The following is a 24,623-nucleotide window of genomic DNA, read 5'->3' on the forward strand; positions in this document are numbered from 1 at the left end:
TGTCTGTATCTATCTGTCTGAGGATGAGTACCTGGCCTACAGTAAGTCCAAGTCTGCACCTGGATTAGGTTTCAGAGGATTTGGCTGTAGTAAATATTTATTTAAAAATTCAATGCCTATTTCTCCTTTAAATTTAAATAGCTTAAATCCAAAGTAGCTACATCTTGCTAGTAAAATATTTTTATTCAATTTCCTTTTTAATTTCTTCCTTTTTAAAAGGAAAAATAATTGAGTCCTGAATGTTTCAATCTGAACTTTACAAATATTGCTTTGGTCTATAAGTCAATGAACTTTGTGACAACATTCCTTGTAAAGGTTAAAGCTTTTCCGGACAAGTGATCAACAACTGTGATAAGCCCTTCCATGAGACATGAGTGTTTCAGCCTGTTGTGTGCTATCCCTGTCTGAGTCTGTAATTATCTTAATATAAAGAGATAAAAGGGAAAGGAATTGCCAAACTGAACTGTATAAGGTGAAGCAAGTCAGAGGGAAAAGGTTTATAATTTTTCTTCTTCCTCTTACGTTTCTGGATTGTTCTTATCTTTGGCCAGAAGATGCTAACATCATTTCCTCTCTGTAAATCAGCTTGCACATAATACAAAAACACAACATGAACTTTCTTGTCTGGCTTAATAGAGTTTTTTGATGCTTCAGTGTTTGGATATTAAAGAATCCTGATTTAATCTCAGAACTATTAAAAAGTTATTTTACCAAGCCAGTGAGTATGCATATTGCCTCAGTGAGCCTTCTTTTTTGACTAAGCAGTGATATTTAAGATGAAAATTTGGATTTAATTAGAACAACCAATGTTTGCAAAGTGATGATAACACTTTCTGTGATGACTATTTTTGAGTTAGCATGTCTAGCTCTTTTGTTGCCTTTCTAGTCCTATTTGAAGTAGAAGTGTGATTGGCCCATGGGTTTTGACAGAACTGTGACTGTTGAAGCAGATTCAGAGAGCAGTTGTTCCTCTCTTCTATAGTGAGTACCAGAAAAAAATCTCACAATCTTAAAAGCTTTAATGAAGTTTTTAACAGTGATTCAGATTATTAGATTAACCTGCTTGTGACTGAAATATGAAACTTGTTTCAATTGCTCCTATTGCTGTGCCATGTGGATAAACAAGAAATAAAATGACAGTGACTGGCAAAAAGTTCCCATGACTTCGCAAAAGAAAGCGAGAAGATCAGTGAACTGCTGCTGTTTTTTCCTGTTTAGCGATCTCCCAATTTTGAGATTTAGTTCTTTTATTTGCAGTCTAGCTATCTAATTAATTTAAAAGGTGTGTCCTGCAAACACATTTTAGAACTCACACAGAAAGCTGTGAAGATTTCCCACTTTGGCAGTCAAATATTTACTCACAAATGGGAACTTCAGGCCCACAGGCAGTCACAGAGTGAACATTTAACAGATAGAACATCATATGGGAGGCCACATTAAAAAAATTCCCTGTGCTTCACATGAGTCCTACCAGCAGGTATCCATGAACAGCCCTTTCAGAGACTGCTTGGTGCCACAGTGGATAATTAGAGCTGATTTTAGTGTGAGCATGTCAGGTTCTGGACTGTTTTAGTGTCTGGGTGTGACAGGCTATCAGATGTCTCAGAGGGGCTTTGGCTGGCTGAAGACTTCACTTTCCTAGGGGCAGTGCAGCTTCAGTGACTGCCTGATCCTGTCCAGAAGCATTGTTAATGCAGTTTTGAAAAGCACTGCAGGATGAGCACAAAGACTGTGTGGGTCATGGGTAGCTAGGCAAGTTCTCAGTGCATCTTAGTCTACAACTACAGTGCTTTACTTTTGTCCTTGCCCAGAGTGTCCAAAGCAGCAGGCAGGCTTAAAAGTGCCCACAGGAGTCCCAGGCACCATTTTCTATTAACTAGGAAACAGCATTGTTTTAAATGCAGGTTTTCTCAAAGCTAGTGTTTGTGCTAGTGCAAGAAGAAAGCAGCCATAGTAGGCATTTTCAGTGGAAAGCACCTCCACTTCCAGGGCTGATAGACTCTTTTGTAAGGAGTTGAATAAGCCCTGCAAATTTGCAGATTGACAAACTGAACTTAGATTGTCCTTCTAGGATCTAAATGGCAAGCAAAACATAGCTTTCCTAATCGCTCTTATTCTCCAGGACTGCTTCTGAGTGGTCTTTATTCCTTACAAAACCATCTGTTAGCTTGTTGAGAACAGGAACCTGATACCTGCAGACAGCACCCGAAATCAGACAGCTTGAGCCTTGGTCTGGTGCAACTGCAGTGGGCTGCCCTGAGGCTTCACAGGATTTGTAGCGTGGCAGGTGCAGAGGGACCAGCTCCTTATTGCAGCAGCTGCCATGGCTAGCAGGCAACAGTCTGAGCAAAGGTACTGCCAAAGGTTCTTCTTCTTGGGGAAAAAAAAAGAGATTTGCAAAAATAGATTTAAACCTGGTGTGCCCCCCACTGATTCCTGCCAAATGGAGACATATGGGAACTTTGCCATGCATCCCTTATGTGTAAATTCATCCCACTGTCACCACATGGCCGAGACTTGAGGCTTTAAGAACCATCAAAAGAAATATCTAAGCTTTCCTTTCTAAGGAAAATACCCTAATCAGATTAGAAGGTAGTATGTAAATGGTTATCTGGGAAGTATGTTAATGCTGGAATAGTTTATAGCAATCTGGTATAACTCCTATTTGCAAAGTAACTTTACAAAAATAGTGGAGACTTTTTGGAAATTCATTCAGTGTATTTATTAAACAATTGAAGAAATGTCACTGCAGACCAGCAACACCATGGTATTGGCCTGACAGGCAAATGCACAGATGTACAGTGCAATTGTGGGGAAGTGATTTGTTGTGTTATCAATTTCCTTTAATTTGACTACCCCATGTATCTGTGAAGTATCACTGCAGCAGTTTAACTGCAAATTAGACTAACCAAGGGTCTTAAGGGACCTGGTCAGGTTTGTCACTGGCATTTCCTGGCTGTCAGCCCTAAAATTCAACAATTTGACAACACATAAAGCCTGAAAAAAGTCTAGATTCAACAGCAGGATATTTTGCATTACTAGTAGTGCCATTGCATTCATTAAGCTCAATTCTGCATGAGTGGGTAAACCCCAAGAAACTAGGAAAGTAGCTGGGATCACTGTTGACACTGAACTGTGTGTTTATAGCAGCAAGCTGCATTTTTTAGCTCATTACTTTCAAGTGAGCTCCAGTACATCTCCACGAGTGGCTATGTGAGCACAGTAGTTTGAGTTGAGTGCTCGTTGCACTTGCAGTCTTTTTTATAGATACAGTCACTGTCTTGAAACCATATGTACATCTACGAATTTTTTAATAATGATTTTTTAGTTCTTAGGAGAGTTGTGTTGAGAGGACTTGAAAAAAATTTGAAAATGGGAGTTAGTCAATATTGACAGAAACTGTATAATAATCCATTATTTAGATTGAGAGTACAGCCAATGTGAACCAGTATCTATTCCCCCAGTAAAAGCCCTATCAGCATGTAGAGAGCCCTGCCTATTAAAAAATCCTCCCCTCAGGTAAAGAGTTTGTTTTTCACATACCTGATCATGCCAGGTAATCATACTTGCTTATCCCTAAAAATTCTTACTCAGCTCTTTTAGTCAAATGATTCTCTCTGGAAATGTGAGCTCTGTGGTAAAGTTGAAAGAGTTTGGCTGTTGAATTCTAGTAGATGCATTTTAGCAATGCCGAGTCTTCAATGAACACTCGCTCCTAAGGATGTACAAAAACCTGAGTTTAAAAACTTGCAGGCAGAATGCTCAGTTCCAGTAAATCACACATTTTGTGACAGGGTGGGATAGTTGGAAATTAAACATACTTCCTCCCAACTTGTGTTTAATAGTGAAGAGCAATCTTTTTAATAATTTAGGGATAATACAGTAGCATTGTAAGAAGGAAAGAAAGCATAAGGAGGAAACCATTCCATGATACAGCATTTTGACATGATTAAAGGCTCAGAGCAAAATTAGGAATTAAATGTGATGAGAAATAAAGAAATACATGCTTTCTTAGCTCAGTAGGTTCTGTACATCAAGTTTTGGGAAGCAGTGTTTGGGATATGCAGAGGTGGGATGTTCACCCTTTTGTTACTTGTGGCAGTATTAAGCTTTCATGTGGATTCATTGACTACTGGGGTTTTTCTAGGAGAGCACTGTACAGTGAATGAAATTCTCAGCCAGCTGACTGCCTTCCATTTTTTCAGTGCTGTCACAGCTTAATCTCTTCTGTTTGTGTGTTACAACCAGATGTGGACTGCTGGGCTTGCCTCTTGCCCAGTGTCATTTCACACATCTGGGAATCCTGTGGTTTGGACAATGACAAGTTGCACTCTTTTCTTCCAGTTTCGCCTGGTGGTAAAGACAGCATTGAAGCTGCTGCTGGTGTTTGTGGAGTACACAGAATCCAATGCACCACTTTTGATCCAGGCAGTATCTACTGTGGATGAAAAGAGAGGTGAGTAGCCTTACCAGGGGTTTGCAACATCCCAGCACTGCTGAGATGAAGGTAGACGTTCATCACTGCTTTCAGTGGTTCTAGACTTGTTGTCATTGATGCCTGCTTTGTCCAACATACCCTTCATTTCTTAAAAGCATTTTTAAAGTATTGGTACAATCTAAGGTTGTTTGCAGAATTGTTTATAATGGGAAAGTGAAGAGTGAAAACTGAAGAACTCAATTATCTCCAGAGTCATTGCCCTTTCCCTGCACCCACATGCTGAGTAAATTCCCCCCCTGTATCTTCCGACCTCAGAGGCTCCTTTGGGCAAGACCACTTTTCCACTTCCTTCTGAGGAGAGGCAGTCTGATTTAGAAGAGAAAATTATATCTAATCAGTGTAATCCCTTTGAAGAGAAAGATGAGGTCAGTAATAGTACAGGCTTTATAGTAAAAGCAAAACCATCTGTTGTTACATTAAAATAAAGCCCTTGAGCAGATATTATACTATGAAATCTGTTACCCTTCAGGCTCATGAAAAATACTTGAATATGTATACTGTATTTTTTTACAAATAAATAGAACAAAAATGGTTCTTTCTTGTTCTTCCCACAAAGCCATCACTAAGCTTCTGGGGCATTCTCTCTTGATGTAAAACATTCCTTTGCCTCAAGGAGAGTTTTTGAGGTTAGGAAATCCATTGTTGTGGTCTCAGACATGGAGGTTGAAAGCGAGGTTCCCTCTGTGTAGCAACTGCCTTCATACTGAACTTGTCTGAGAGACTTGATATGGTAAAAGTGAAACAAGAAAACAGGGGGAGAAAGGTGGTGCCAGAAATAAGAAAAAGGAGACAGATTTTGCTTTCAGTTATCAGAATGGGCTGAGAAGAAAAAAACCCAAATTATTTCTTATAACAGGGAAGTAGACAGGGGCAATTCAAAACAGTGAATTCTGCAGGTTGGCTTTCTGTTTTGAATTAAAACCAGTAAACCTTACAACGTCATAACCATAAATATGATTATAATATTAATGTACTTGTGAGCACTGTGACTCATTTTTTCAGTCATTCTTAGTATTTAATCAGCTTTCTGAACTCATTGGTATTATCAATCTGTTCAATGCTCTATATCTACTAACATGCTAGTAAAGTCATTAAAGAAAAAGGAGAAATGAGAACCCTAAACAAAGTATTCCCTTCTCTGTGTGTAGAACAGTCTTAGGCCATCATTTACATGCCCCTAAGTAATAACACAAGTAACAACACAAGACTTGAAAAAAACTGATGCATGTAGTTAGATGAGCATATGTTAAGAGCATAATGGGAGGTTTTACAGGAATTCTCATACCTGTGCTTCGGTGGACTATTGAACTCTTGCAAATACCTTAGCCCAAATGCCCAGTTTTTCCTTCTTCCTATTTTTAAAAAATATTTTAATTAAGCAATTGTACTTAGCTCCTTAAGATTTTTTTTTCTGGTTTTATATTTAGTTCCCATTTTAGATCATCAGCATAATAGAGTTACAGAGTAATTTCAGATAGAAAAGACTTTAAAGGCCATTGAGTTCAAGCTATTAGGACAACACTGCCAAGTTCATCACTAAACCATGTCTCTCAGTGCTACATCTCTGCCTGTCTTTTAAATACCTCTGAAGACTGTGACTCCACCACTTCCCTGGGCAAGCCTGTTCCAAAAACACACAAAACCCTTCTGGTGAAAAAAAATCTTCCCAATATCCAGTCTAAATCATCCTGTCACTTGTTAACTGAGACAAGAGGATGACTTCCACCTGGCTACAGCCTCCTTTCAGGAGTTGTAGAGAGAATTAAGGTTTCACTGAGCTGCCTTTTCTCCAGGCTAAAGAACCCCAGCTCCCTCATCTGCTCCTCATAAGATTTGTGCTCCAGACCCTTCACCAGCTCCATTGCCTTTCTCTGGACACACTCCAGCTCCTCAGTCTCCTTCTTGCAGTGAGGGGCCCAAAACAAATCACAGGATTCAAGATGAGACCTCACCAGTGCCAAGTACAAAGAGACAATCACTTCCCTGGTGCTGCTGGCCACACTATTCCCCATACAGGCTACGATGCCACTGGCCTTCTTTGCCACCTGGGCACAAGCTGGCTCATGTTCAGCTGCTGTTGACCAGCAATCCCTGGTTCTTTTCTGAGAGTTAGTTTTCCATCCCCTGTGCCCCCAGCACTGCACAGGGCTGTTGGGACCCAAGTACCAAGACCTTTTTGATCTTCATACATTTGGCCTCATCCTATTGATCCTCCCTGTCCAGATCCCTCCCTTTAGAGATTTGTTACTCTTCAGCAGATCAGGACTCCCATCTAACTTGGTGTCACCTGCAAAGGGACTGAGGATGGCCTCATCCAGATCATTGGTAACAATATTAAACAGGAGTGGCCCCTACACTGAGCCCTGGGGATCCCTAGGAGTGATCATCTGCCAGCTGAGCTAAACTCCAGGTGCTACCTCCCTCTAGTCCAACCACCCAGTCAGTTTTCTACCCAGTGAACAGTGTACCCACCCAGGCCATGAGCAGCCAGTTTCTCTAGAAGAATGCTGTGGGAGACAGTGTCAAAGCCCTTCTCTTTTAGATGTGGATGTGCAATGTTTTAATTTATAATTTTAAATTAGTGGCCCATAAATGAAATGTACATGCCTTTAATGACTGATGAAACAAAACAGAAAGAGAGAAGGAAACAATATGCCTTTTTTTGAACCATTGTCATAAATCTTGCAGGTATGTAATTAGGTTCAGCACTGCTTTGATAAAAGTTCAATGTTCCCTGTACATACAAGGTGATGAGATATGACATAATTCTTCAACATGTGTACCACACATGATTAACTTACAGAACCCCATATTAAGTCAGCCTGGTTTCAAAGCAATCCCATCTGTGGTTTCTATGTGTGAATAATATATCCACGTGCAAACTGAAGTCCAGAGATCCATGGAAGTACTGGCTTTACTCTGAGGTACAAACAGACCATAAATGAGTAACTGCATGGCACTTGTCATGTAGGAATTAACTTCTACTTGCACTTTAGGTCCTTCCTTCTCCCAGGCTTTCTTGTTTCAGAACTCCAGAGGAATTTGATCTCTTCAGTTTAAGCATACCAGACTGCAAAGGATCTGGGAAGTGGAGCTGGCATTGCATTCTGCTATCTAGGGCTTCTTTAGAACAGAGATTAAAGCCAAATGGCCCTCATTATCAGTTCTTTGCTTTTCCTGAAATTTCATTCATAGATTCCACTAAATTAATGCACACGGTGTAGGTATGATGGAAATATCTAAGTTCATTTGCATATAAATAGCCAGAAGTACAAGATGTCAAGGTCTTTCCAAAAGTATCCCTTCCAGCCTACAGCTGCTGGAGACAGGCACTCTCTAAGCTGGTGGTAGTTCTCATGCAAGGTTCTGCCTTTGTGCAAGATATTTCATGCTCTATACAAACTGTGCAGATGTTTTGTAGTTGTGGTGTCAAGGTTTTGTATATGACATGAACAAAAGCATTAAATATGTAAAGATGCAACTGAGAAAAGACTGGGGCTTAAAACAATGGGCAATGTTATTCAGAAAATACACTGCATTAATTTAGTACCAGCTTGATTGTTGCCGCCTCACTGTTCTTTGTCTATACCTCATGCATGGTTACTCATAACACTGCAGGTAGCAGCCTCAACTGTCAGAATAGCTGTGATAAAGAGCTCTTCCAAGTGACATGGCTCTAAAGGGCAGGTCTCATTTTACCCATCAGGAGGCAGAACACACAAAACTCAGTCTCTGGTGTTTCACTTCACTGAGCCTGTTTCATCATTACCATTGATTATGCTGCAAGTCCTGCATCAAAGTCATAACCTTATGGAAAAATTCCCATCTGCTCCCAGAAAAATCACTGGGATGCTACTTAATCATTCTTATACATCATCATTCTTCTCTATCATAATTTTTCTGCAACAGGATCTGGTGAAGGAGGAAATTCACCTTTTCCCTAACTAAAACCAAGAGGAGGCAGTACTACCAATGACTTTGGCAGAGCTACTCCAGTATGTACCAGATGCAACCTTTCTTTTCAAATGCAATTTGCCCCATTATGATGTCAATCTGAATATGTCTCTTTTTCACTTTAGCCACGGGCTCTGGAAGGGGGAGATATGAAAGGGGGAACTCTGAAAGGGGGAGCTGAGCTGGATCTGCATATGTACCATGCTGTATGGATAATAGCTTGGAAACTGCAGATTCTCATTATATATATATGCAAGAGTATTAACCCAAGGACAGCAAAGCAGTAAGCTCATGGTGCAACTTCCACAGCAGAACTGCTTTATCCTGGGTGTGTAGTAGATGGCCTTACAGCTCAGAACAGATTGCCATATTCACTTCTTGCTTGTTCAGATTGAGATTATAATGGGTGGGGGAAATAGCATTTGAAAAAAAGGTTTAACCTGATACAAATTGGAATAGCTCTGTCAAAATCATTGATAGTACTGCCTCCTCTTGACTATAGTTAGGGAATAGATGAAGAATTTGGAATTTAAGCCTAGATTTTGGAAGTTTAGTAGCAGGAGCATAAAGAAAGCACTTGAAAGATAGATGAACTGTTACAGGGCTGCCTTACTAGCAAGTATGTCTGATCAACAATTTTTTTTTTTAAATTGTATTCTGAAATAAAATAGCAGCATTGCTAGAAGGAAATTATGTATCACCTTGTAGGAAAACAGCAAGGTGACCATGAAATTATTATTTTATGATAATAAGGAATTATTGAGACACTCAGGGAAAAAAAAAACAAACCACATGGATTCTGCCTAAAAAACAAAGCAGGTGTTCCAATAAGAGTAGAACCTACCTGCAATAACAAAGAACTCTCACTGAATAATTCAGTGGATTAAATAATTATGGTTTTATGTTGTTATCAACTCATTGTTTTTCCAAATGGTATTATTGTGAGTCAGACTTGCATGGTTTCCCCATTTTGTTTCTCTTTCCTATGTCCTTCCATTTTTCATTTTTTCACTGAACACCACAGGAAAACATTTTTGCAGTGAGAATATCATTCCTGCTGATCATATGTCATTTGCAAGCTGAGTGATCTTGTTCCACATGACTTTTGAACATATACTGTACAAAATGTCTGGTAATACAGAGATTCTGGTAAAGAAAGAGGTGTCTAGTGTATTTTCATTACAACATGTATTTGAATTAGTATTTAATTAATAATGTGTATAGATACATCTGGAGAGCTGAGAGTGAATCCCTCTCTTCCTTTCATTTCACTTAAGATAAAAAAAGCCCTGACTCAGTAGTAAAGATCAGAGACTGTCTGAGGGGAAAGAAAAAAAAAGAGAAATATTGCTGTCTGCACGCTCACTATTAGACAGGTTTTTCCACACATTGCACTGCCATTGCCTTGAAAATGCAGATCCTTGATTAGCAGAGATTTTATGTCTGTGTAGCAAGGTAAATATATGATATCATCTTTAATAAGCAAGGGCTGTTACACAGGGTAATACAGAGTGTAGACCTTGGGGTGACTGGTCAGCCAGCAACAGGTCGCTGTGATGGCACATTTACATTTTGCTGCCTGGTTATACTCAAGCTCTCATCATCTATATAGTGTTCAGGGGATGTGGGCTGTTGGGATACTTCACATGTTTCCCTCTGAAATTGAAGGACTGACAATAATGTTTGTGTAGTTGGATTGAGTATATCTTTAGGCTAAGGTTAGCTCTCTGCTTAGTCCTCCTCACCTTTAACTTTACTCCAAACAAAACACTAAATTGCATTCTTTCATTATTTATTTCATCTTTCCTAGATAAAATTTGCTAAATACAGCCATCCTGCCCTTCAGTCAAGTGAGATAGGACAGTTTTAAGGTACCTTCCACATAAGAGGCTGAGTCTGGGTGGTGTGTTGCTTGTCTGATGTTTCTAGTATGATAACTCACTAAACCATGAGGGTTTAGGTATCACAGAAATTTGCAAATTCAAATCAACATGCAAATCAAGGAAATAACTAGAAGCACAAATTTTGACCTTTCTTAGTGGAAATGAGAGAATCATATCTGAAAGTTCTGTAGGTAGGTTTCCTATTAAAGTATTTTGAGAAGGAGCTACAGCAAAAATCTTTTCCCCTCATTGATCATTTCTTTTCTCCAAGACACACGGACTGTAATTTGAGAAAACTATTTCTCTGCCACAATGTTTTGTTAACCTGCCTTACTTTAATGCAGCACAACTCAGCAATAGCACCAGAAATAAGAGCAGCAGGCACCCTGAAAGCACAGCATGTCAGTCTCTGCTGAAGATTTATCAAAGCCTATGTGAATCTGTGCTAGCCGGGGTAAAATTTCTGTCACCTGATTTTTACAATTTTAGTGTCACTCACACTGTGCTAACAAAGCTCCCTTCACCATCAAAGGGGAGAAGTTGGTACCTTTGGAGAGTCCACCTGCCATATTTTATATCCCTGGAATAGGCCGGATTGTAGTTTTCACTGTCTACATTAACTTTGCTCTCAGGGGAGCAGGAGAGACTGTAGACAAAGCTGGATGTTTCTGTTTGAACTTTCACCTGGCCACATACTCCAACTTGTTGTGCTGCTTCTTGGATGAGTGTTGTTGCTGGAGCTTTCCATTTTGACCACCATAACCAATGGTTTCGTTTTTCTCTAGGAGCCAAGCCATGGTCCAACATCATGGAGATACTGGAAGAGAAGGACGGAGTTGATACAGAACTACTGGTTTATGCAATGACCTTGGTTAACAAGGTTTGTTTACTTGGTTGGCATGATTGGTGCAGATAATATTAGTGTTTTCAATTGTATAATGAACTTCCCTGTTCAGAGTATATGATGGGAGAGACCTGTCACAGAGATGTCGCAGGACAAGCTGTAATTGATCAGCACATTCCTGTTACTTGTGCTGCAGCCACCCAGAGGCAGCAGCCAGGAGCAGAACTGTTATTTTGGTGGATGTTGTGTGGAATTGTGGTCTGACATGGCTCCTCTCCCAGCACTGACAATGCAGTGCTAAAGGAAAACGTGACAAACTAACTCAACAGACTATCCAAGGGAAGTAGGAAAGCAAGTTCTGGTGAAAACATCTCATGCTCACAAAGGCTTGTGTTGTGCACAGTTTTCTAATTCATATAGTTTAAATAATTTTTTTTTTTTGCTGCAATATAAATATGATGAATTTAACAGGTCTTAGTGCTTGTAAGAATGCTGCTTAACAAAGTAAGGTTATATTTTTTCTTATTTCCTTATATTTTCTTCTGACCAGATTTACAAATCATAGCTTTGCAGTAAAGTCAAATATTTTCTGAAATATTGAATTTTATTATTGGGAGGGACAAAATGGAAAGTACTTGAAATTTAGGAATTTTTTAATGTAAATTCCTTAAAAATCAGCATCTAGTCACAGACAAATTGAAGGGGGGAATTAAAACTTAATTTTTTTTTGCTTTTTTTTTTTTAAGAGCACAGAAGGCCAGCATACTCTTGGCAAACAAAATAATTGTGTGGTTTATGGTTATAATTAATAGGGCAGAGTATTAGGAAATACTATTATTACTCATATTCACTCGAAGATGCTGATTTTGTTCATGGGGGTTATACACCAAGCTGCCAGCTTATTGGGCTCTTGGCTACATGATTGGAATTGTGGGCTGCTTTTTTGTTGCTTTTTTATTTGGGTTTTTTTTAAATAAAATTATTTCTTAATGGCAGATACTTCCCAGTAAATACGCCTGAGAGAGACTAACCTCTCCTGGTGACATTACTGATCTCACTGTACTTATGCTTAGAGCCACCCTTGTTCCTGCTTCCACAGTAGTAAGGTTCCTCTTGAGTTTAAAATACTATTTTACCTTACTGCTGTACTTTCTCTGAAAAGCCTCACCACTTAGGTATGCTTTCTCTCTGTAGCTGTTGTTAAAGCCAAGGTGATTAGTCATTAATGTCTCTGCTTTTGTGTACTGATTCCTCTTTCTAAGATAGTTCTCTTCATCATTTGTGCAGTTGTAACCTACCTGGTGTTTGACTTGCTCAAAGAATTTCCTTGCTGACACTTCTATTATCCTGTAGTTGATTCCTTTAGTCTGAGTTTTTCGGTACATTTGAAGCTATTTTAAGGGAAGGTACTTCTTTAAAAACATACAAAAAGAAAAAGCATGTCACAGTCAAAGGAGCAAGGCAGTTACGAAGATCAGAGAGGAATCCCACAAATCCACACTTATAATTATGATCTGGCTTATGGGCAGCTTTATGATGTTTTTAATGGGATATTTTTCATGATTATAGAGAAAAAAGCAAGCAGCATGTAACAGTTGTAATTTTTTCCCCCACAGAGAATACAAAGAAGGCTCAGATGGTTTCAGCTTCTCTAGACAAGGAAATGTCAAAGTTTTCAGTGCGGACAGAGTCCTCATGAAGGATTTGTCTTAAGGAAGCATGCTTGTACTCTTTTTTCTTTCTCCCTGTATCCATTTACAGACTGTTTTCCTTCCTGCTCCAGAGCAGAAAACATATCTGCCCAGACATAAAATTGCTCCAGTCCTTTTTTCCTCTCCCTCTCTTTTGCTGATCCCTAACCAATTTAGTTATGCCAATATTTTATTAACCCTCTCTTAATTTGTGAGGATTTAGGCGTTAATGAATCTCTTAGATGAGAGTGATCCCAGTGCAGATACTTCTCATTATGCATAGTTCCAGTATAACCTTCATTATTTTCCTTGGAGTAGTTAGAAATTCAATTTGATATGCTTTAGGCTCTGGAAGTGGATCTATGAGTGTAATAACAAGCCGTGCAAAGGAAAAATATTTTATTTCTGTACCTGGGAGTTCAATTTCCCAGTTCTGGTTAACAACATGCAGTGAAAATTGGATTTACGCTGCTGTGTGATTTAAAATTGTAATAACCAATAAAAGATTGCTGACAGCAGCAGTTGTCAGTAAATACCACCTTATGCTGCTGTTTTTCTAGTCTACAGCTTTCCTTACCTTGGATTTTAAAATAGCTATACTTGAAGGTGGGTGTTCTGCTTATCAGCATTAAGATAATTTCTTGTTATTGTTGGAAGTAAATGCTCAGAAGATCTGACTGTTCCTCCACTGTTTTGCAGATAAACATCACACCCTACTGTGCATGAAGGCATTTGGGTCAGAATAGTTGTTGTCCATGTCTTTCATTTGCAACTGTTCAACCTCATAGTTGAACATACTTCTATTTCACAGTTGAACAATTTTCTATTATAATATTTCTGCATCCAAGTTGAAGTTCCACTGAATGTTCAGTGTGAGAACTTCATTTCATGAATCCTTAGATTTCTACTCAATGCTAGGTGTCAATTTAGGAAGGAACAAAATAAATGTGTATCTGTTTTCAGCACTGTTTAGGATGTTTTAGTTTCACCGTCTTCAGTGGGTTCTAAACAGAGGCTTAAATGCTGTCCTGGAAAGAGATAAATTCTTAATTAAAGCCTGAACATATAACCTTAACAATTAATTGATCTTTGTGCTAAGAATTCCTGTTGTGGTGGATTTCACCAGTCAGTAATCCTGTAATGACTGAAGAAGAAAAAACTGCTGTGTTGTGTTTAATTAGAAAAAAAAAATTAAATTAAAATGTACGTTGTTGATGCACATACTTCAGTGCCTTGCATCACAGGAAAGAGGTGCTTTAACAAGACAGCTATGTCAGCTGCCCATTTCTCTCTCATTAATCATGTAATCCAAACCCATTTTTCTGAATGTAAAGCTTCTTGGTGTAGGGAGGCAGCCCAGAGGGGCTGCTGTTTTCTGCACTGTGCTACTCAGAGCCACCTTGGAAAAGATGATCTCCAGAAAAAGAGCATTCATAGAGTACAGTTCATCCCACCCCAGGCATGAGAAGATGTAGCTCTCCTTGGAGAGGGCCTGGGTTTTGCATCTCTTTCTCTTGTTCTTTCTCTCCTCTGCTGGGAATATAGATAAAATACTTAGCTAATTGAATGGGAGAGAGGAAACTACTTCAGAGTAAACGTCTCTCTGGTGAGCTAATCCAGAAAAATCGTGTTGCTTCCAGCCTGTACTCTCAGGTATTTTGCAGCAACAGCTCTGCATAGACTGGTTCATGTGGTGAGGGATGTGTTGCCCTGCATATAGGTGGCACGGTATGTTCAGTAGATTCCGCTCAACATGTGCAGGATTAAACTAGTTGTTCTGCACCATGCATAAGGAGCAGGAAAAAAATCAGCACAAACTGACTAGAAATCAGTAGCAAACTGGAATAGGAATTAAGGAATCAGTGCGCCTTTAATAAGACTTTAATTTGAAAGGGAGGAGAGGATTCATCATCTCTGAAATGCAAACCAGTTTGTACTCAAGGAAGATTGCTGGTGCAGGTATGAAGGACAGTGGGCACATGGTGCAGGATATTTCCTACTATCCTGACATCACACAGCTTTGCATTGGACATTTCTTCTTAAGGCTAAACTAACAGGAATCAGTAGGAACTGAGCTTGACTCTTTCTAGCTTAATGTTTTGGGGTTTTTTCTCCATCATTGCTTTTATCCCTGTGTTTGATGGTTTAACATTCTCTGTTCTTTAAGTCTGTACTTGAATGCAGCCAGAAAGAATCCAACTGTGTATTTTAAAGACCTGCACTTTTTTTGTATAAAATAACAACATTGATTTGTTTTGCCAATTATTCATTTTTCTACACAGTGCAGAGAGTTGTTTGTTAAAAGCTGTGCCACTTGTTTTTTTTATTTTCTATTGGTTTCTCTAATCCCACATCATGGGTTTTACTTTATTGAAATCATGCATAGCACCACTTGCCACCCACTTTTAAAATCCTTTGTTTAATTCTTTTCAAAACAAGCAATTTAAATGTTTTTCCTTTGATTCTTAGACGCTGTCAGGATTGCCAGATCAAGACTCCTTCTACGATGTGGTGGACTGTCTGGAAGAGCTAGGCATTGAAGCTATTTCACAGAGACACTTGAACAAGAAAGGAACAGACTTGGATTTAGTTGAGCAATTTAACATTTATGAGGTAACATAACATGCCCTGTTTTATGCATCTTACAGCTTGTGCAAACTTCAAAGCTGAGAGGAGGGGGGAATGTAACCTAGGTGAAATTTGGTTATCTCTCCTATTTTAAAAGAAAAACATCTGGTTGCTGTATTATACACATTTGTATATGTGACCTGCTATGGCACATAGCTGCCTTTAATGCAAAGGCATTTCATATTAAAGCTGGGGCATAGTCCAAGGCAAACCAGCACATTTACTAGCCTCCCTTCTGCAGCTGCTAGTTACACATGCTGAAGCAAGTAGAAGTTCTTGTGCAAAAGTATTCAGCTTGTCAGAAAGGCTCAGCTGAGCTCAACTTCACAAATACCACTTGTTCTGCAACAGAATATCCAGCAAGTCCATGTTTAAGAGTTTACACTGGACCAGATCCTATGCAGTTTTCAGCAATGGAGTAATGAGTGACTCCACATTTACCACCTAGGTATAAAATAACTACTTCTGAAGCATTTATATGTATGGGTAGGATATCCAGTTTCTTAATAATTAGCCTTTTTTCAGACTTTGGGAAGTGTTGGAGCTAGGAGGTTAGGCTGAAGTTGTAATGTAAATTTGAACAAGTGTTCTAATTGGATAAAATTCAATTACATTATCTCTGCCTAAGTCTAGCAAAGGATTTGATAGATTTGATTCTTCATTTTCTCCATCAATTCTACACCCATGTCACTTCACTAACTAGCAGAGTTAAGCTTTATATACAGCAATTTATAGGAAGAGCAAGAGAATGACAGGGCTCAGTAATGTTCTTTCTTTTTCTGTCATCAGAGGCATCATCTTATAAAGCCCTTTTTAAAATATAGTGATTAATCTTAAAAGGATGGACTGGTTTTTTTTGCATCCTGCACCTACTGAAAGACTTAACTGCAGAATTGGCAGTTGACTTAGTTGGGTGCCAGCTTTTAACTGATGACCAAATTAAATTTAAACATGTCTATGCAGGTTCTTTTTTTCTGCCAATCCTGCTTTTTTACCTGAAAAATTTCTTTTTACTCACAGAAACAGATTTTGCACCCCAAGCAGAGATACCTCACTTCCCCCTTTGTTTTTTTTTTAAAAACTTCTAGTAAGAATTACCAGAGTAACAAGACTAACAGAAACAAGATGGGCATTCTTCTGATGACACACATTGCCCTTTCTGTCTATATGAGTGGATCTATACCTCTGCCTATTTGAGTGGATCCTTCTTATACAGTGATTATTTAAATGTTAGGGTGCATTTCAGATGAGAGGCACCAGTTACTGTGTTGTTTTTCCAGGGATATCTCTCTTCATGTAGAGGTACTTCACATTGGCACATTAGGGTCGTGCAACAGTTTGGCATGATACCCATGCTTTAGTCCTGTGCTCTTTCCAATGCACTCTAGGTGGTAACTTCCACTTAATCATTACAAATGTCATGTCTGAACATGAAGAAATGATGAATCAGTCAATGCATGGAGATTTTTCTTGCTGACTTCACTAAAACCAAGTCTTCACCTCAGAACTTTGGAGGGATATAAAGAGAGCTAGTTGTCCAAGGCTGCTCAGCTTCCTTGAAAATTCAGTCCCACATTTGAAAGAAAACAGATTAGGAGGTACAGAAATGTATTGTTACGGATCCTATGGTGTTGTATGCAAGGCATGAGTATATAATTCCATTGTTAGGGCTGCCACACTGCACTAATGAATGACAGGGACTTTTAGGGTTAGCTGTAGAAACAGTGATACTAATAGGAGTTAATGATGTTGAGACCAGGAAATGTTTCAGCCTTGGTGTGAAGACCTGCGGTTCCTGTCTCTCTCAGGTGACACTGAGGCATGAAGATGGAGATGAGAGTGCAGAGCCCCCTCCCAGCGGGCGCAAGGACCGGAGGAGGGCCAGCCTTGGTGCCGGGGAGCGCAGGGGGCTGGAGCGCCGGCGGAGCCGCAGGCACTCGGCGCAGAACGTCAAGAGCACTTTATCAGCCCCCGCCAGCCCCTGCGGGCAGTCGAGCTTCGTGCTGAGCCACGGGCAGCGCGTGGAAGAGCTCAGTGAGAGGTAAGGGCAGGAGCTGAGGGATACTCCTTTCTGCTCCCACTGCTTTCTGTTCATTGCACTTTATTAATATGGTAGGCTTTTCTTTCTCTTCCTCTCTTTTCGTTGAAATTAAAATGAAAGAAACGAAAGCATATTCAGAGTTAAAATGGCAGCACAAAAAAAGAAATAGATTTGTAGGTGACTTACCTACATAGTTAAGTTCTTTGGCACCATCCCTCCTCAGTACGTGGACCCGAGCCACATGAGATAGAGCATTTGGTATGGGAGCTAACTCAGCTTAATTTCATCCATTGACAGATTTTATATTCACTATGTTCACATAACAGAAGACTGTAACAAGAACATGGTAATGTTAATTCAGAGCTATTTGTTCTGTATATGTTACAGTTAATTCTTTTTTTTTTTCCTCCTCTTCATTCCAGCATAAATATTTGCCTTTGAGGCTACAGCATAGTAGTGAATATATCTAATGTTTTATAATTAGCAAAAGAGAGGCAGTAATGGCTATCTGAGTAGCCGTCTGCAACAGTGGAGTCACTTGAAGATGTTGTCTTTGCCAGTCCTATGATGGTTGTCTTAGGCTGTGTGTGCTTAGGAAAACAAGGAGCTGCAGATCCTCAGTGTGTCTGATTGCTCCTCAAGAGAGCTGTAAGTAATTTCACCAAAGTTAGATGTCTGATCAGCTTTCCTCTCTTTGATGTCAGTGGAGTGCAGCAAGCACTGGTGGGCCTTGAGTTATCTAATGTGTTCTACACGCCTGAAATTTTGACCAAGATGAATCAAGCTCTGAGACTGGCTGTTTGTTGACTCTAAAGGGAATCTGGCTGACTAGTTCAGATGGTGATACATAAACTACAGACAGCAAAAGCTGGACACTGTCATCTCACTGCTGAAGATGCAGTTTGAAAGACTGAAGCATGGTCTGTACAAGAACATATCTTGTATTAATTATAACTTTCGGGAAGTTCATTGAAGGTTTCTCTTGGTTAGCAGGGGTTCTTAACTTAGAGCCTTAAAATCCTATGTTGCATGTAAAGCAGTCCTTCTTGCAAAGAGAGCTGGGTTGACTAAAGTTTAATGGGTTTTGGCAATATGAAAATATAAGACTCCAGATAACTGAAACAGTAGTTGCATGTTGTATTCCACATAAATAGCACTTTATTGTCTTTCTTTTTTATTTTTCTTTTGGCATTTGACAACGCATTAATGCTTGTTTTCCATCACCTTCCATGGCCTGGTCTTTAGAGGGCTGACAGCTGAGAGCCCCATGGTCTTACAGGCTGATAACAAGGATGACAGTGCATTTGAGGATGAGTTTAAAGCATCTTCAGCGTGAGTACAGCTGGGAGCTTCAGCTGCTCTGCATGGGATGCCTTGTGCATGACCTTGGGCCCTGCTTCAGGACTTAACAATATGACTGTGAATCTGTAGCCATGGATGTGGAGCAGATATTTATTATTATATAATTTATATGATTTTTTTAAACGTACGAATTTGGATTGGAAGTGGGGAGATGCTTCAACTCTGCAGAAATTGTTCATTCCCTTAATGTCAATTAATTAAACAAATAGAAGCCATCCAGGACAACAACTTCTACAAATGTTTTATCACTATTACTGTGTGTGCTTGCTAGCTTTATTTTGCAGTCTTCAGTAACTTCTAATAAATTTGTGTTTGAGCTAATTTTTTAGTGAGAATAGAATAGAGGGAATAAAAGCACAATATATTAGTTTCAGAAGCTCTTTCAAATATTTTTAAACCAGCATAACATAATTTCAATAATCATGTTACTTTTTTTGAAAAAAATTATCCATTTATGCTCCACACACTCTTTGACAGTGATTTATTTTAAAGCATAATTTAAGTTTGAATACAAGAAAGAAGTCTTTGCTAAGCAGTCAGTTTTAATTTCATGTTGCAGTTATCTTCTGTAGGAAAATAATTAAATTCTTTTCAATCCCATTTGGAATGTTCAGCTTGCTCACCTGATTCTGTAGGAAAACAGGCATTTAATTATGAATGTGTGCAGTTCTGATCTTTACTTTGCATTTTAGTTAAATAAAAATTCTGCCCCATTCTCCAGTCCTCTTAGCAGGTAAAGACACGAATATTATTTATATCCAAAAAACCATTTTTTTTTTCCCATGTGACATTACAGACTACAAAGTGTGTTCAGGATTTGAACATGCAAGCTCAATTCTCAGTGAAATTGTTTACGTTACCATAAAAAGAAGTTGAGACAACTGTTGGATCTTCTATAATTGTCATTTTTCTGGTAAAGTGTTTCTGGTAAACAAGCTTTTCAGATAAGCAGATTCTATCCTTCACATTTTTAGATTCATTATCTGCCCAAATCTGTAGTTGTAGTAGGAAGAGGAAAAACAGCCTTCCTGCTTTATTGTATTCCAGTAAGTCTCAACTTTCAGTGAAATTGTCCAGATGTGTGCAACAGTATCTCCACACCTGATAGCTAAACTGAGACCAAAAAAAAAAAAAAAATTAAGAAAAGGAAAAAATTAAAAGCCTTATGGCTTCTGCTCATTAATGTTTAGGCAGAAAAATAGTGAAGTAGAATGAATCCTTTAAGCTTTTTGCACATTTATAGAATTTGAATTAGACTTAAACGGAAATAGGTTTTCTGGAATCATATTTTCAGATTTGAGCACATGATCTTCAATGCAAGATATTTATTGGTTTAAAGGACTGAATAGATGAATAGAGCATCATAAGTTTAGGTCTTGTGGCAATTTGTATTGAAATTTTTAAATCCTGTGTTAGAGTATGTTGCAGGTATCACCTAATTTTGTCAAAAGAAATGCTTGTTATAACTCTGCTGCTTCCATTGTTAATGTTGTAGAGAGGAATCTATACAAATGGATTAAAATTACTTATTACCTCTGTAAATTGAAAGTGATTACTGTTCAGCCATGAAAGAGCTCCTGCTAATGACCTTTTGGTTCATAACCCTGGTGCCTCTTGAGAAAGGAAAAAAATTGGCAGTAAGTTTTTTGCAGTGCTGTATTTCCCCAAAAATAGTAACAAAATGGATTTCAGTATTTATTCCTTCACTACATGTTTTTTTTTTTTTTCCCAGTAGGTATTGTAACAGTACTAATGTTAATCTTACTGTGTTGTTCCGACTGAAAGTTCTAAACTTTGTGTGTGGCTGCAGATGTCTTATGTCTGGTTTTACAGTGGATTAAACCCAGCAGAATTGCTTCTGATGGACATGGTTAGAGATTGAAGTCTCACTCTTACACTGTACTAAATTTTATTTTGGGAAATATTCTAGGTTATTTTTGGACATCTGTACCAAAATCAGTAGAAGATTCAAGTTCTTTCCCATCATTCTGCTTCCCACAATGTTCATGTTTCTTTTCTTTCTAGAACACCAGCTGTTTTGGCAATTGCTTTGCTTTTGTTTACCACATCAAACAGGTTGTCCACAGTCATCTGCTTTGTGTCAACCGATAAGTCTTCCAAAAAAGAGAGAAATTCATGGTGCCGGTAAAACAACAAAAAGAAGACAATATTGGTCAAATTCTGTTCTGTCTCACAATGCTCTATATCCAGAAAAGTTGTCTGAAGTCAATGGAGTTGGTCTGATCTATGCCAGGCTAATTGAGAGCAGACTTTGGGTTTTGAGCTGGGAAAAGTTGACCATAAATGCTAAGGGCGACCAAAAGGAAAACTTGCAGGCCTTTTTCATCCATTTGGCAGCCTTCTTCCAAACTAAATGTATTGCTTTTTTGCCTGTGGTTCAAAACAAATAAGGATCTAAATCTGCTTTGTGTTAAAATAGTTTTCACGGAGAGCAAAGCCCAGCCTGATTTGTCTGTTAGTTACTAAATAAATAAGTAAAGAAGTTGATAACAGCTACTAACTAAGAAAGACTGAAGATTGATTTAAAGGTCTGCTAAAAGTATGCTACTGCAGCATACTTTAAGATGCCTGTCCTGACCAGCAGCAGGTCTGCTTTGCTAAAACTTCATTCTCTTACCATGATGACATAGAGCACCAATAAGCCTGGCAGTAATTTCAGTCCTGTTAACATGATGTTTTAAATGCTATGCTCTCGGTACCTCCTAAGGTTTTCTGCCCTGGTCCAAACTGAGTCTGTGGTCTACCATGCTGCTTCTTATGCAGTAGACTTTTAAACACATTCTTACATGGGTTGTGTTATTTGTTTTCTTTTTAAAGTAAAGCTAACTTTTTCCTGCCACACCATGGATAGAGTCAGGGAAAAATGCTAGATTTATGTTGTTATTGTATGCAGTGATTTCTGGCCAAACAAGCATTAAAAGGCAAATTTCTGTCTCTCTGTCTTTCAGTTTCATCCTGAATGGGTCTCAGAGAATAAAAGACAGCCTGTTAAGAAGTTCTCAGTGCTGTCTTGAGAACTGCACGGCTTCTCTGAGTTCTGTACATACAAATCAGAAACAAGTGCTCCTCCCAGTTTTTCAAATTAGTGTTTCACATTTTGCTGTGCATTTCCCTTTCTTCAGTACTGCAGAGAGACCATACTCATCTCTTGCCCTGGGTATCCCATCAGAGCTGTGTCAGCCAGACCTTAGCAAACATACTCGAGTTTCTGGGAGATTTACACTGACACAAGTTACCAGCATTTGAGTGAATGGCTCCATTACTATGGAATTAGTTACACTCAAAGACTGAGGTTTATGAAGTTGTGAATAGCTAGGATTAGGTATTTACTTCTCTTTAATAGACTCTCTGCTCTTTATTTCCATAGCTTTCATTTGTTTAATACTATCAAAAATCACCAAAGAATTGCTAAGATTGATCTAATAGCACTAAACATGTTCAGCTAGAGATAACCTGGCCATGGTTAGAACTTTACTGTCAGTATTTCTGTATTTGACACCTAACAAGTGAAAGAACTGACTGCTGTCTTAAGAACTTACCAGAGTGGAGCCTTCATTCTGCATCAGTGACCAAAGCTGGCTTTAGCAAGCTTTCTCTTAGTAGACTGTGAGGCTAAAAAGATATGAGGAAGACCATCTGTTCAGGTCCACCTGAGGCTTCCAGATTTTTCAATATGAGGAAAGCTGACCTTCAGGAGAGCTATATTGATAAGGTAAAAGCAACAGAGAAGCCAACAGGGAATTATATATCTATGAAATTGGCTTTTTTTAGGGTCCTGTCTGAAAGCCTCTTAGGACTCTTTCTCTGAGCAAAGAGTTGCACAGGGAATTACAAAGTTTCCCACAAATTTCTAGGCTAGCTGGACACAGCTCCATTGCATGGTGCACCCTGGGCTCAAGGTCTTTCACACCCTTTATGGTCCTAGAAAAATACAGGGAAATAGTTGTCTAAATAAAGGAAAGCTGTGCTGAGAAGCCATAAGGACACGTTTGTTAGAAAATGCATGTCTCTGATGATTGACGGTTGCTAAGATGCAGGCAGAGATCGTGATGCTGTTTTGGTTTTACCAGAAAACAATGAATACAGCTGAGCCTCTGATGCTAAGCATTTTTTTCTGCTCAACTTTGGATTCCTGTCAAGTTTCTAAACAACAGCACAGGCCTTGGTTTGATTATTAGGCCCCATTAAGTGATTGTTCAAATTGCTTCATGTAGAGCCAGGACTGCAGGGTTGATTTGTCCAAGATACAGCTGAGGCTTCTTTTTTATTATTGTGATTTTCCATGTTTTCAGACATCACAAACCGTAATTAATCTTTTATTTTTCTCTAGCATTTACTACAGAAAAATTCTAGTTTTTGTCATGATGTTTCATGTCCTGGTGACTTTCCACAACACTATAAGAAAAGATTTGATTGTGTAAATACTTAATGGCTATAGATCAAAGATACAGTGGTGGGTGGGTTTATTTAATTTTATTTAGGATGGTTTGTTCCACATCTCTTGGAATTGCTGTATGTGTCAAATATGATGAGTAGTATGACAGGTATGAAGCAGCAAAGTGGGGAGACTCAACATCATCATTTGATATAAGACTTAGGTTGTGGTATAGATTACTAAAGGCCCGGATGAGAGAAGTTAATTTATCTTTTATTGCTGCAATAGAAAGAAACACATGTTGGGTTGTTTTTTGGTTTTGGTTTGATTTTTTTCCTTGATTTTTATCTCTGGTTCTTAGTTTTGGATATTTAAAACAACCGAGGCGTGAAATTAGACAAAGAAAACATCTCCAGAATAAACATGCAGGCACATATCTGTGGATATCTGTGGATGTGAATCTCTTTAATGCATGTACATACACATACACATATGAGCTGAGCTACCTAGCATTTGGGTGTGCTTTGACATTGAATGCATATGATCATATGAGATAGATAATAACTCTTTGCACAATTTGGTTGTTATGAGTGAAAATGGAAATGTCATAAATGGATATAAAAAAGAAGGTATTTTGGAAGGATTTATCTGTGAAGTGAAATGTCTTGGTAACATAGCCAAGGTAGTGTCTGTAGAGTCAGATCTTTATTAGACTTTGACAACAGTACCATACAAAAATTTAACCTGCTATTTTAGATTTGGAGAACACATTAATTTCTCCGGTGTAGGTAGGATTTGAAGTGTTAAGTCAAGGAGATTCTAAAGGGGAGCATTTGTTTATTTTACAAGGATTTAGGAATTTCACTATGAATTGTGCCATCTAAGCTATAAAAGCGGAATTGAACTCATAAATTGAAGAAAGTGGCAAGTAATGGCAAGAGAAAATAAAATAACATGCACTGTGACTTACAGATCTCTTTCCTTGATGGAACATTTTTCGGTTTCTCTGTGTTCGCTTGGAGTTCAGGGATGCAGCTGTGCAAGAGATAAAACAGGTCAGAGGTTTGCAGGAGGGAGGGTAGAAAAAAACCTTGAAAGGAAAATCTGTGAGATCAGCTGTAGTATTCAATTTAAAATAATATTGCAAAATGGGTAATGGTGGTCTTATTTCACTGAATGTGGCTTGTAGTCCTGGTCATAGAATCATAGAATGGTTTGTGTTGGAAGGGACCTAAAGATCATCTACTATATCTCATGAGTTAACTTTTATGTGCATTGTATGTCCTAATTATGGCAAGATGATATTTTTTTTTCTGGTTCATTACT

The 24,623-nt window shown here is 38.6% G+C and overlaps 1 protein-coding gene across 2 annotated transcripts in view; it reads left to right on the forward strand.

Annotated features, from left to right (window-relative positions):
- Window positions 1-24,623, forward strand: part of FHOD3 (formin homology 2 domain containing 3) — a 366,909-nt gene that overhangs the window by 244,699 nt on the left and 97,587 nt on the right. For both annotated transcript variants that reach the window (XM_062512765.1, XM_062512850.1), the window contains exons 7-10: window positions 4,345-4,456; window positions 11,121-11,215; window positions 15,340-15,483; window positions 17,307-17,539. In XM_062512765.1, coding sequence (XP_062368749.1) covers window positions 4,345-4,456; window positions 11,121-11,215; window positions 15,340-15,483; window positions 17,307-17,539 — 584 coding nt within the window. The remainder of the gene's footprint in view (window positions 1-4,344; window positions 4,457-11,120; window positions 11,216-15,339; window positions 15,484-17,306; window positions 17,540-24,623) is intronic.

Source organism: Cinclus cinclus, chromosome 1 (genome assembly GCF_963662255.1).
Source record: "Cinclus cinclus chromosome 1, bCinCin1.1, whole genome shotgun sequence".
In the NCBI taxonomy this organism is placed as follows: domain Eukaryota; kingdom Metazoa; phylum Chordata; class Aves; order Passeriformes; family Cinclidae; genus Cinclus; species Cinclus cinclus.